The following is a 14,536-nucleotide window of genomic DNA, read 5'->3' on the forward strand; positions in this document are numbered from 1 at the left end:
AACCGCTGGGAAATTCTCTTTCCAAGATATATTCCCCACTGGTAGCCCCTACAGAAGACTTCCGGGTACCGAGTCTCAGTAGATGGGAAAAAGACTTAAACAGGACATTTACCCCTGATCAGTATCATAACATCATTTATCTCTCATTAAATACATCAATTTGCACACGTATCCAAGAGATGAATTATAAACTACTGATGCGGTGGTATCGTACACCGTCGGTTCTAAATAAGATCTTCCCAGAGGAAGCAGACAGTTGTTGGAGATGCCAGGAAGAACGAGGTACTTTATTCCACATCTTTTGGTCATGTCCTAAGATTGAAAAATATTGGTCGGAGGTACAGAGGATAGCACAAAAATTTACGGACTGCCCAATACGAAAATACCCCACATTTTTTTTATTACACTGCTCACAACTGCCAAATCAGGAATATAGGGAATCAGTTTTGTGTCACTTGGTTAATGCTGCTAAAGCATGTGTTAGCCTATGTTGGAAAAACCCTAACCCTCCCACAATTGCAATGTGGCTTAACAAGGTGAGGAACATCGAAGCAATGGAAGACCTAGTGCTCGTGGCTCAGGAGAAAAGAGAAAAATATAGGAATACATGGTCACGTTGGGCAAGATTTATATATTCAGAGGAGGGGAAGTCACTCATGGGAAGTTAAAGGGGAGGATAAAGCATTTGATACCCCAGAGTGTGTCGTAGGAAAGGGAAATGGGGGGAGGGCTGTTGATATGGCTGTATAAAAAAAATATATAATAAAAAGGACACACATAATAAAAAAGAAAAAAGTAGTGCAGGAACCTTTTTCAGAATCGCTGCGACAAACAATTCCATTACCGGCAATGGAGTGCAACTTGTCATGCAATTTTGAACTGTCAAATCGCATGACAAATCACACCCGTGTGAACAGGGGCTTAGTGCTCTTAATTGAGACAAGTACACACTATAGAAGGATATGCTTTGTTCATATTTCATGAATGAAGTTTACAATCACTTTAATCTTTCATGATAGAGTCCTTTATGGAGAAGAGGATGTCTGAGAACATACCCCCTTTTCTCACTCTCCTTATTGTGTTGTTGTAAATGTTCAGACTCTTTTCTCTTATCCATCTTTTCCTGTCCCTGTCACTTTTGATGCTTTTTCAAGCTGATGTACTATATAAAGCAGTGTTTTTCAACCTTTCTTCTCAGTCAAGGCACCCTTTAATATTCTGCATCTTGAGGCACCCCATTCTAAAATGTAACAAACTAAACCAATCGTTTTACCTAATGCAGCAGCATCCACACACATACTACACCAAAAATTACAGGTGATTTATTCTTACACAGCCTTTTGCACACTGGTACTGACTAGTATTCCAGTGTTTCTCTCCGTGACTCAGGGGAGGGGCAAGCGAGGATGCTGTGCAGGCATCTGATGTTTTCCTTATCAACCAATGACATCATTGGTTGTTAGGATGCCAGCACGGTGCCCGAAGGCTGTAATGCTGCAAAATTAAAACCTATGGCTTTCAGTAACAAAATGGCAAGCTTTATTCACTCGCTGGCTTGTACACAATTTTTGGGTAATTTGGAGCAATTTTTAGGCACCCCTTGAAAAAGGCTGATATAAAGTACCCGTTTTTTTAAGCAGTACTATGTAGAGCATGCAGAACAGGATTTATCAAGTTCAACATTTGGGTTGATTTACTAAGGGCAAATAGACTGTGTACTTTTGAAGTGCAGTTGCTCCAAAGCTTTGTGAATGAAATGAGGTGAAGCTTCACTTTACAAAGAATACCCAATCACGGAATCAAGGAAAGTAAAAAAAACATTTTTACTTGCTCGTGATTTGATGATGGAGGAACTTCCCCTCATTTACTAAACTCTGGAGCAACTGCACTTGCAAAGTGCACAGTTTATTTTCCTTTAGTAAATCAACCCCATAGTGTTGCTAGACATTGCAGTGGGATCTCAGAGGCCACAATGTTGTAAAAGGGTCATTGTCATGCAGGACATGAGGCTCTGGACCTTTTTGTCTCAGGTAACATGTCTTGCGTCATGTCTCTATGTAAATGTAATTTATTTTGTGTATATGCGTTAGGCCTCATTCACACCATGGTGCAGAGATGTCAGTTTTTCTGCACATGTTCTGCAAAAGGCAAAGAAAAAGAACATTTTCTATATGCCATGTTCACACCACAACACATCACATGCAGATTTTTTCTGCACTGGAAAAAAAAAGACATGACATCAACATTGGTGTGAATAGGGCAAATACCTGACACGCATGAAAACAGATGTCAGTTTTTCCATCAGTTTCCATCAGTTTTCATGCATGCATGGTGTGAACGAGCCCTTATTGTTTTGCAGGGTATTTATGCCCTGTTTTGCATTAGACAGTTGATTGTACCCCCAAAGTATTTCTTTTTCATTGTATTTTATATGGAAAAAGTATTTTTTTCAACAAAACAAAACTTTTCTTATCAGTTAAATATCTGCTACATCTCCTATCCGGGGGTCATATATTAAATGGATTTTTAGAACAGAGAGATGTTAGAAGAGCTCTGTCCACTTCACTCATCGACCTGGCTTGGCAATACCTCCAGGACCAGTGCACCACTCGATAACAAAAAAAGGGTGCCAGCTGATCCAAGGCCAGGTCTGGCATTAGAATCACTTGCATTATATGGCTAAAGCACAATTATACTAGCTTTGGCTGCTTATCTGGTAACTAAGAAATATAATACCACCCATTCCCTGGCAATCCACAAACCTTTCTGTATCAAATTCCTGCATAACAGTATCCAGTTCTTGCTGATATTCTTGCTGTAGCAGATCAAGACGTTCCCTCTGAAGCTCCAATAGCTGGTCGATGTGCTGGAGGTGACTACGCAAGGCATGTGTGTATTGCTCATCTGCCTCCTCTACATCCTTTATTAGAGACTACAAACAAAGGATCAGATTTATTTTTACATAACATACTGTATACATTTTATACAATTTGACAATTAGCACTAATAAAATGCGTGCCATGTGTGTAGGCTGCATCATTTTGTAAAGCTTTTACTTTCATTCACCCTGTACAGTATAGTAAACGCTGAATGTCCAGCCCTGAGACTCACATTTGAAGTACACTGATCATAAAAGGTACCTTGCCTGACAACTCATTCCTTGAGAAAATGTCTTGCATCCTGTGATTGGAGGAGGGGAGGTTGTGCTGTTCATCTGCGCCTCCTCATTAACCACTTCAGCCTCTGAAGAATTTACCCCCTTTCTGACCTGTGCGTTTTTTGCGATTCGGCACTGCATCGCTTTAACTGACAATTGCGCGGTCGTGCGACGAGGCTCCCAAACAAAATAACCCCACTGATACCAATTAGGGTTGCACCGATACTATTATCGGTATTGGTGCCGATACCGAGTATTTGCAAATGCACCGATGAACAAATGTTCCTCTGTTTAAACCCTTATTAGCCCTTAATTTACTCTAATCAGCCTTAATTAACTCCCTATTCTCCACCATTTTATTATTATTTTCCTGTTTTTTTTTTTTTTTTTTTTTTTTTGCTCAGGTCTATTTTTTAAACGATAAGGCTCGGTTTCCACTAGTGCGACTTTTCATGTGATTTGGGACTGAAAAGTCGCATGACAAGTCGTACCCCATGATTTCCAATGAGTATCGTTCGTATCTGTACAACTTCAAGTCGCAGCGACTTCATAGTAATCCCTGCACTACTTTGGTCCCACTTTGATGGGACTTGAAGTCCATAGACCTCAAGAATACACAGGCATTGCTACAATGCCGCGGCAAAAAATCACGGTAAAATCGCAGCAAAATCGCGCAACTTTGGGGTTGCAATAGTGGAAACCGAGCCTTAACACGTAAAACTTTTTTTTGTTTGCTTTGTTAGTGAATATTTTCACATATATATATTAACATATATTTCATTTCACATTAAAAAACAAATCAATTTATTTCATTTGTAAATGACTTTTCAATGGTTTGTACCATTGCTGACAGCTGTAAACAAAACTGTTGCGGTAGGTATCGGTAATTGGTATCAGCGAGTACTAAAAAAAAAAAGTATCAGTACTCGTACTCATTGTAAAAAAAATGGTATCGTGCATCCCTAATATCAATTAGGCTTAATGTACACGGGACGTTTTAAAATCTCTCCTGAACGTTTTAACTTGACAAATAGTAACCAACGTTTAAAAACATCTAATTCTTTTTTTTTTTTTTTTTTTTTCCTTGTCAAAAGAAGTTTATTGAGTATACAATGTTATAAAGATACATAAAGTAAGTTTACAAGGATCTATAAAGTAAGCTCATTGTTTTACAGTAGGGTTTATATAGGTAAATATCATGAAATTTCAAATATTAAACATTGGGTTCACGTAAACCTAAATTAAAGATATATATCATTTCCTTAGTTACTTTTGTAGGTATTTAAATGGTTTATACCTACTATACATATTGTTTACAAGTAGAGTGTATATAGGTCAAATAAATTCTGATAATGAGCTTTAATCGTAAGGTGGAGGAAAGGAAAGAGAAAGAAGAAAAAGGGTTGAAAGGTAGAGGTATGGTCCACAAGGTTGTCCCGCTCGTCAGTTTATTATTCTTTTTAGTTCTCTTTGAAGCCTTAGAATGGGTGTCTCTGTAAGTCATTTAATCTGTTACCATGGCAACAGGACAGAGTCATTGAAGTTTGACAGGAACTGTTGTTTTATCCAAGGATGCCAAAGTTTTTCAAATTTTGGAATTTGATTTTGATCGATGGCTACCATCTTAGCATGGGACATTGTATTATTCATTCTGTGAATTGTTTCTGCTAGTACCAATGTAGGAGATTTCCATGCCTTGGCCACTGTTTGTTTTGCAGCCATTATTAGTTGGATCATAAGTTTGAATTGAGAGAGTGTTAACCATTCTGGTTTTAGATTAAGTAAAGTTAAATATGGATCTGGTTGTATTATTTTTTTTAATATTTTAGATGCAATCACGAAGACTTCCTTCCAGAAGGTTTGGATTACTGGGCACGTCCACCATATGTGTAAATATGTGCCTATTTCTGGGCATCCTCGAAAACAAAGAGCTGAGGTATTAGGTGAATATTTTGCCACTCTAGCGGGTACAAGGTACCAGCGAGTTAGGACTTTATAATTTGTCTCCAGTGCTAAGATGTTGGGTGAAGATGACTTAGATGTGAGCCATATGTTAGACCAGTCCGTGTCTTCTAAAGTTCGTCCGAGGTCCTCCTCCCACCGCTGAACGTAAGAGGGTCTATTAAGATTTGCTACTCCATATAATTGATTATAAAGTGATGAAATTGTACCTTTAGCAAATGGATCTTTTGTACAGATTGATTCAAAAATGGATAATTGGGATAATGGTGTATCCCCCTTTAGGAATGGTGTATAGAAATTTTTGATTTGGAGATATCTAAATATCTCAGAGTTTGGTAGATCATATTTTTCTCTAAGCGATGGGAATGAAAGGAATGATTTAGATGCTATGAAGTCATTTAGTGTCTGAATGCCTGATGTTGTCCAAGCTTTAAAAGAATTTGGGTAGATCCATGCCGGATAAAAGGCCGGATTTCTGATAAAAGAAAGGAGAGGATTGTGTGGAGATTGTAACTGATATTTGGTTTTTAGTTTATCCCAGAGAGATAGGAAGTGTTTAGTTATGGGATTATGAATTTTAAAGCGGTCTTTAGGATCAAGCCATAATAAATTTGATATTAATAGAGGGTCATTTTCTGAAGCCTCTATAAATACCCATAATGGGATTTCCTGTTTTGCATGGTATTTGGACAGACTGGCCAAATGTGCTGCTCTGTAGTAGTTAGTAAAATTAGGGTATCCCAGGCCTCCTTTATTTTTGGGAAGATGTAGTGTGTGTATAGGTATACGTGGTTTAGAAGAGCCCCATATAAACGAAGTTGCTCTTTTTTGTACTATTCTCAAAAAATAGGAAGGAATTGGAATAGGGAGGACTCTGAATAGATAAAGCAATTTGGGTAGAATAGTCATTTTGATTGCATTAATCTTCCCTATCCAGCATAAAGGAAGTTGCGACCATTGTTTTATTAGATTTGTGATCTGTCTTAATACAGGAGGATAATTGTTTGAGAATAAGTCAGAATGAGATGCTGTTAAATGAATTCAAAGATATGGGATTGATTTTTCTGCCCATGTGAATGGGAGTGCAGCCCTAGCCAGGATCAATTCCATGTTTGTGAGTGAAATATTAAGCACTAGGCATTTCTTAGGATTAATCATAAGGCCGGATAGGGCTGCAAATCCATCAAGAGCTGGTATTAAGTTAGGACCAGAGATCTGTGGTGATGATAGAAAAAGTAATATATCGTCTGCAAATATACATAATTTGTGTGTAATACCTCCTACTTCAATGCCAGTTATAGTTTGGTTTTTTCTGATGTATTGGGCCATGGGTTCGAGTATAAGGGCAAATAATAAGGGAGATAATGGGCAACCCTGTCGGGTACCTCTTTCGATATTAAAGGCTTCAGATTTGTATCCAGCATATTTTATATAGGCTTTGGGTTTATTATATAATGCTTTGATCCATGTTAAAAAGTGGGGTCCAAAACCCCATTTTTGTAATGAATATTGCATATATTGCCAGGATACTGTCAAATGCCCTCTTAATATCGAGAGATAGAAAACATAAAGGGATTTTCCGTTTTTTAGCAATATGTGCCAATAACACTGCCCTGCGTATATTATCGCCTCCCTGTCTATTTGGCATGAAGCCTACTTGATCTCTATGTATTAATTTTCCTATAATGCTATTGAGGCGTTTTGCTATTATTTTTGCTAATAATTTAATATCGAGGTTTAACAGAGAGATAGGCCGATAATTCACACAGGAAGTATCATCAGAAAAGGGTTTTGGGATCATACAAACAATTGCCATTAGTGTTTCTTGCCGAAAAGAATGTCCATCTAGAAGTTTGTTAAAAGTTTCAGTGAGAATGGGAGAGAGTATTTCTGAGAATGTTTTATAGTATAAAGCCGAGTAGCCGTCTGGGCCCGGTCTTTTGTTAAGTTTTAGGTCTTTTATGGCGTTAGCAACTTCATCTATAGTTATAGGCTCATCCAAACTGCTTTTTTGATTCTGAGATAACTCAGGTAAGGTTATTTTTGAGAGGAAGGATTCAGCCTCTGTAGGATTAAATTCATTGTTTGTCTTGTATAAAGTTGCGAGATGTGAGTGAAATTTATGGACTATTTTAACTGGATTACAAGTGTAAACATTTTTTGATAATTTCAAACGTATTGGTTTAAAAGATTTGTTAGTTGAATTTAATGCCCGAGCCAAATATGTACCTGGTTTGTTTGTATTCATGTAGAAATTGTGTTTGGAGCGTTTGAGGGATTTATCAACTGACTCAGTGAGAAATAGATCGTATTCCAGTCTAGATTTTTCCAGATGAGATTTTGTACTCTGAGATGGATTATCTTGAAATGATATGTAGGCTGCATTAAAATTGAGTTCTAGTTTTTTTGCTAGATTTTTGCGTTCCCGTTTAAATAGTGCCATTTGTCTTTGTATTGTACCACGCAAGACAGGCTTATGAGCTTCCCACAGTGTTATTGGGGAGATGTCTGTTGTATTATTAATTGATATGTATTCCTTTAAAGCTTGTTCAATGGCCATCTGATGTAGTGGGTGTTTGAGCATTATGTCCGGTAAGTACCACGTTGGGTCATGTGCTTTTGGTATGGCTGAGGCTATAGTAGTGTATACTGCATTATGGTCAGACCACGGAATCGGAATTATATCTGATGCAATAATTTCTGGTATCATTCCTATTGTTAGAAAAATATGATCTATTCTGGTGAAGGTTTGATGAGGGTGCGAGAAATAAGTGAATTTCTTTTTCATTGGGTTACTTTCTCTCCATGAATCTACCAGATTGTATTTGGAAAGAAGTTGAGAAAAAGGTAATCTAGAGGTTATTTTGGATGGTGTAAAAGGTGATTTATCTAGAAATGGGAGGAGGACCTGGTTCGAATCCCCGCACATTATCACTGTTCCTATTTTGTATGTATTAATCACTTGTAATATATGTGAGAGGAATGGTGTAGGTTGTTTGTTAGGAGCATAGTAGGAAATCACCGTGATTGCTGTATCCATTATATAACCCATGAGTATCAGGTATCTACCTTCTGGGTCTTTAATTTCTGATGATACGGTGAATGGTGTGGATCGGTGAAATGCAATTAGAGTTCCCCTTTGCTTGGTACAGGCAGAAGCCGTGTAAATTTGTTGATAAAAAGGAGAAATATATTTTGGAGTAGAATCTTTGGTGAAGTGTGTTTCTTGGAGGCATACTATGTGAGCCTTCTTGTTATGGAAAGTACGGAAGGCTTTGGTCCTTTTTTGAGGGACATTTATTCCCTGAACATTCAGGGAAAGTATATTCAGTGGTGCCATGGCAATAGATCAAATAGTTTTGACTTACTTTTTGTTATGCAGAGCTGACTGCGCAGATCAACCTGTGTGGACTGAAGAGATGAATAGATAGAAAAGAAACCAGTGAATTCTGGAGTAAAGAGTAAACAAAAAACATATGAGATTAGATGATACATTGTATAAATTATTTTTTGCAAGTAATCACAATTTACCCGTGAAAGAGAATAAATATCTCTCTCAGGAGAATAAGTGCCTTCGTCACACTCCCACATAATATGGTTAGGAGAATGAGGAGGGCTAATGGGGGTACACGGATCTTCCGCTTACAGGAGAGAAGTGCTATGTCAAAAGACATCAAAATGATGTTTCATTAATTGGAGTGCAGAATATAGTTTTTGTTGAAATTATTTATTCCAGGGTGGTTGTATATGGTTAGTCTTGCCCTAGGCTAAATAATTCAGTTAGAAAGGTACTGTTAATAACTTTGGTATTGATGAAGATAGTTTGAATTATTTTGGGATTTTAACCCTTTTAGAGTAAACAATTACATATTTTATTCATATGTAACTGTTTAGATATGTTAACTCATAAAATTGAGGTTGTATTGCTTCAGATTAGAATAAACAAAAACATAATTCTAGGAACTAGTTAGGTAATAATATATTTGTTTTAAGAAAAGAAAGAAAAAGCTTCCATTACTTCTGGATTATTGAACATATTTGTCCTAAAAAGTAATAAATCTATTGTTATTACCTGATAATATATAACTGAACAAGAATTTCCTTATTTCACTTATATATTCTAAGGTTATATGAATCAGAAGTAATAAGAAATATAACTGGAATGTAACATGATCCCACACAGTGTGTGACTATCAGAATGCAGTTACATTCAGTTATAAATATAGGTTTTTTATAGAGAACCATCTCTTAGTATAATAAATGAAGAGATGTCAGGAATTAGGATGTCAGTCCATTGAATCTTCTTGGTCCATGGATGATGTGGCATAACGGCCTCTTTTGTGAGAATGATGATTCCCATTTTGTTCTGAAATTTTCTGGGTGCTGCCTGAAGGTGAAGATGATGCCATTCTTCTGCGTGTGGGAGTGTTGCTGCTTGTGGGTTCTGTCAGATTTAATTTTAAAAGGGTTTGTTGTAGTTCATCTGCTGATCTGCTTCTGTAAATTGTACCTTGGTAGTTAAATCTGACTGAAAAGGGGAAGCCCCATTGATACATAATGTTGTGGCGTTGCAGTTCCATTAGTTGGGGTTTCATGGATCGTCTTTTAGTAATAGTAAGTTGGGATAGGTCAGCAAAAATTTGATAATTGTGTCCTTGAAAATTAAGTTCCTTTTTTTCTCTTGCAGCAATTAGTATTTGTTCTTTCGTTCTGTAATAATGAAATTTTGTGATTATATCACGTGGGGGTCCATCTTTCTTTTTGGCTGTGAGGGCTCTGTGTACTCTGTCCAGTTCTAAACGTTCAATAGGGATATCTGGCTTTAGTTCTTGTAATAGAGCAGTAATAGTAGATTGCAGGTCTGTCACAGTTTTAGGTATTCCCCTTATGCGCAAGTTTGAACGTCTGGCTCTATTTTCGTAATCTTCGAGCTTAGTTTGAAGTATTAAATTCTCTTTTTTTAATTGTTCCAATTCTGTTATATTTTCTTGGGTTGTAATTTCAATTTCATCCATTTTTATTTCTAAGGCTGCGGTGCGGTTTCCCAGCTCTCTTATTTCTTTGGTTAGGCTTTTTGTTATTTGGTCTGAGGTTTGTTTTAAAGCCTTATGAAGCATCTTTTCAAATTGTAATAATATTACTGGGGATGCTGAGGAGGCTTGTGGAGAAGTTTGTGAGAGGATTTGTTCTGTATCTGACTCAAATGGAGAGTCTTGCTGTGACATTTTCTGTCTGTGAGAGCGCCCTGATGTTGTATCTTGTGAGGTGACTGGAGCTGCTTCAGCTGCAGTGAGTGCCTGTGAGCTCTTTGTGAGGTGATTTTTATTTCTGCCATGGTTTCCTCCCAGTACCATATTTCCTGCCCAAACTTTCACAGTTTGTTCCCAGGGGCAAAAAGGTTCAAATGGATACCTTTTGAGCCTGCAGGCTCTGCTTTGTCCTTCTCTTCTCTCCTCAGCGGTGTGGAGCTCTAACAATGCATGTCTGCTCCGCTAGGCTCCGCCTCCTGCCCCCCAAAAACATCTAATTCTTTATCCGCACACAGCACTCAGAACTAGGTGTGGTTTTGTATAATTAGGTGGTGGATCAGCACGCTACCCGTTCCCAAAAACAACGTCACATATGACGAAATGCGTCTGGAGGAGGATATGTGGTGACGTTACCACATTGTCTCGTTAGCAGGACGGGAGATTGTTTGTAGCCGGCCGGTTTCTTTTTTATGTGCTCATTTTAAATGATGTATTTTAAATGATGTACAATGTAAGAGCAATACTGTTTTTTACCTAAATAAATACTTAGTTAGGCAATATTACACTATAGTGGTTCTCTCTTTTTTGGGTTTACTCCTGAGTGGGTTAGTGATCTAAAGGTCTTGGTTGAGTGGTGTCATCGGTTTGAGATATCCATGCAGCCATCCAAAGTTCATTCCACGATCTTCTGTGCAAGCAAAGGCCTTGGCTGGGCTATAGCCACATGCCTGGTTTTGCTTGCCATCTGGTAAGCGAGTTTTTCTAAAGGTGGTGGCAAACTTTGTTGTATGAACTCACTGTGGTGGTAATATTAAAAGAATTTGGTCCATTATTCCACAAATTTTTGCCTATAGAGAGATGATGATCTTTTCTACAATCAAATACTTTTATATTGGACTTTAGTAGCGCAGCTTCTGCTTTCTATGTTTTATTTGTGTGTATCTCACAATTTGCTGCTGCTCACTTGATTTTTAATTCATTGTTACATTAGCGCGTTTTTTTTGCCCTTTAAGTGTTTAAAAACATCTGTTTTGCCACGTTTACATGCCACGTTTACATGCCACGTTTAGCAGCGTTTACGTTTAGAGGTGTTTTTTTTTTTTTCACATAGTCAAAAATGTATCTCCATTAAAAATGCCTGTAAATGAAACGCGGCTAAATGCAAGTTACCGCGTTTACAAGCCGTTACAGGCATTTGGCGTTTCAAATGCCTCTGAACATCCATCCTGAACAAATTTTTTTGCTTTCCAAAAAATGCTTCTAAACTCAACTGCCTAGGAACGACTATAAACGACCCTGTGTGTATGTACTAATAACATAGAGGAGAGATCAGGGGCAGCTGAAAAAAACGCCCAACTGCTCCTAAACATCTGTTTACCAGTAGCAGTGTACATGAAGCCTTACCAATACCTACCGCAACTTTTTTGTTTATACTTCAGCTGTCAGCAATGGTACAAAGCATTGCAATTTTTTTTTACAAATGAAATAAAAGTATTTTTTTTAATTTTGCACTTTTTCAATGTGAAACGTGTAAATATATATTAACCTCCCTGGCGGTATGATTATTTCGGATTTTAGGTGCTGAAAGCGGTACCATTATTTTGCATGGAAATTTGGCGTTTTATATTGTAGGTCTGTAAATCTTAACAATAACACACTTAAATCTGTCCAAACCAGAGTCTAGTAGATATCCCGGGTATGATAAAGTTTGAAACACAAAAACATAAATTATAATATAATAAATAAAAATAAATAATTAAAAAATTTTTTAAAAAATAGTAATAAAATAAATTTCCCCACAATTCACTATCGCTCAATTCTGCAAGTGTTCTAATTTACTATCGCTGTTTTCTAGCTGGTCTAAAGCCACTTTTGACGTAAAGGGACACTTTTTGGTTGCTATGGACAATCTCCAGTTTCCAGGCAGAAAGAACAGTGTATATCACATAAAACTGCATGCAGGGCATGGGCCAGAGCACTGGGGACAAAAGGGATGTGAAATCATTTCATACAGTACTGTAATCTGTAAGATTACAGTACTGTATGTGTTATGATTTTGACAGTTTTTTGAATTTGCTGCCAGGCTCCGCCCCCGTGCGTCGCGCCGCTCGCAGGGAACGGAGCCTGGCACGGAGAGGCTTCGGAGGAGGACGGAGCCCTCGGACACTGCGGGGGACATCGCAGGATCCCGGGGACAAGGTAAGTAACGCCGCCCCAGGATCCTGCAATGCGATCCCGAGTGTGGCTCGGGGTTACCGCTAATGGTACTGAATTTTAACCCCGAGCCACACTCGGGAATACCGCCAGGGAGGCTACAGGTGTAAAAATATTAATGAACAAAGCAAACAAAAGAAAAGTTTTAATTATTAATAGTTTATAAAATAGAAGTAAATAAAAGAAATCAGCAGGAAAATAATAATTAAAAGGAGAAGGAGAATAAGGCGTTAATAAGGCTGATTAGAATAAATTAAGGGATAATAAGGGGTTAAACAGAGGAACAATTTAATAAAAAAAAAAAAAGCAATAATTTTTATTTGACAGGGTTGCTTTAACCACTTCAGCCCCGGAAGGATTAATGACCAGGCCATTTTTTGCAATATGGCACTACGTCGCTTTAACTGACAATTGCGCAGTCGTGCGATGTTGTACCCAAACAAAGCTTAGGTCCTTTTTTTTCCCACTAATAGAGCTTTCTTTTTGTAGAATTTGATCACCACTGCAGTTTTTATTTTTTGCGCTACAAACAAAAAAAGACCGACAATTTTGAAAAAAAAAACAATATTTTTTAGTTTCTGCTATAAAACATATCCAAAAAATATATAAGAAAAAAACAAATTTATTCATCAGTTTAGGCCAATATGTATTCTGCTACATATTTTTGGTACAAAAAAAAAAAAATCACAATAAGCGTATATTGATTGGTTTGCGCAAAAGTTATAGCGTCTACAACATAGGTGATAGATTTCTGGACTTTTTTTTAATGTTTTTACTGGTAATGGCAGTGATCTGTGATTTTTAGCGGGACTGCGACATTGCGGCGGACAAATCTGACCCCAAGTGACACTTTTTGGGGACCAGTGACATTATTACAGTGATCAGTGCTAATAAAAATACACTGATTAATGTATAAATGACACTGGCAGGGAAGGGGTTAACACTAGGGGGCGATCAATGGGTTAACTATGTTCCCTGGGTGTGTTCTAACTGTGTGGGGGCTGGGCTCACTGAGACAACACAGAGATCCCTGTTCCTGATCACTAGGAACAGCAACTTTACCTAAAAGTGTTGGTTTATAGAATCAATATTGTCCATGAATAACATCCGCCGTGAAGCTGGAAAAATTCACTCAATGGCGGGATGAACAAAATAGAAAAATTTCAAAAGTGCTTGGTGCGTATAGGGCTTGCATCCAAAACGAGCCAGGTCCTAGGGTATATATCAGGTAAAAAACCTGCAACAAAGAATAATATAAATAAAGTGTCTGCTGGCTTAAACATTTTTCAAAGACAGCAGATAGCCTAAAGATAAAAAATCCAAAGGGAGGCACTATATGCCAAGGCACAGAAAGGAACGTACCTGATAGTGGATAAGGAGCAATGTGAAAAGTTGACGGGGGAGGGAGGTATACCTCCCATCTAGCTCATTCAGTAGCCGACAGCAAATGACGGGGAACGGAGGATCCATTCCCCGCATTTGTACATACTCCGGCGCGGCGGCGTCTAACATCGCCGCCGTGCCGCGGACGTAGGAGGAGTGTCCTTCGCGCATGCGTCCTCAGCGTTAGTCAGCAACCGCAATGACGCAGCAGGTGCGTGGTCGCGGGCAGCCATGTTGAAACATCCTCTGCCCTCAGCTGGGTGGAATTAAGGGGCAGAGATGTGGGGGGACGGAAAACAAGAGTGGATGGACAAAAAGCCAAGCCACAATTGTATACCCCGATGGAGAAAAGAGGGTAAAAAGAAAAACGCTGAGGATTTGACAGCAACGAAGGACACAGAAAGGCACAGACAGCATGGAACATTGATTAAGTACCAAAATCCGAATGTGCCCTTGGTGCCCGTACAAACTAAAAGAAAAAAAGACCCAACCTAAAGGAGAAAATAATAGTAAATAAAGTGATATAGATGTACATCAATTAAAAACAAAAAGATCAAGTCATCATTAATGT

General features: G+C 38.0%; 1 protein-coding gene and 1 non-coding gene across 11 annotated transcripts in view; one reads left to right on the forward strand and one right to left on the reverse strand.

Annotated features, from left to right (window-relative positions):
* DRC2 (dynein regulatory complex subunit 2) overlaps positions 1–14,536 on the reverse strand; it is a 224,561-nt gene that overhangs the window by 58,494 nt on the left and 151,531 nt on the right. For all 10 annotated transcript variants that reach the window (XM_073614065.1, XM_073614064.1, XM_073614066.1 and 7 more), the window contains one exon: positions 2,763–2,932. In XM_073614065.1, the coding sequence (XP_073470166.1) occupies positions 2,763–2,932 (170 nt within the window). The remainder of the gene's footprint in view (positions 1–2,762; positions 2,933–14,536) is intronic.
* LOC141130834 (U2 spliceosomal RNA) lies at positions 2,430–2,611 on the forward strand. Its single transcript, XR_012242532.1, has one exon. It is a non-coding gene; the product is annotated as a U2 spliceosomal RNA (small nuclear RNA).

The sequence above is a fragment of the Aquarana catesbeiana genome, linkage group LG02, assembly GCF_042186555.1.
Source record: "Aquarana catesbeiana isolate 2022-GZ linkage group LG02, ASM4218655v1, whole genome shotgun sequence".
NCBI classification, from domain to species: Eukaryota; Metazoa; Chordata; class Amphibia; order Anura; family Ranidae; genus Aquarana; species Aquarana catesbeiana.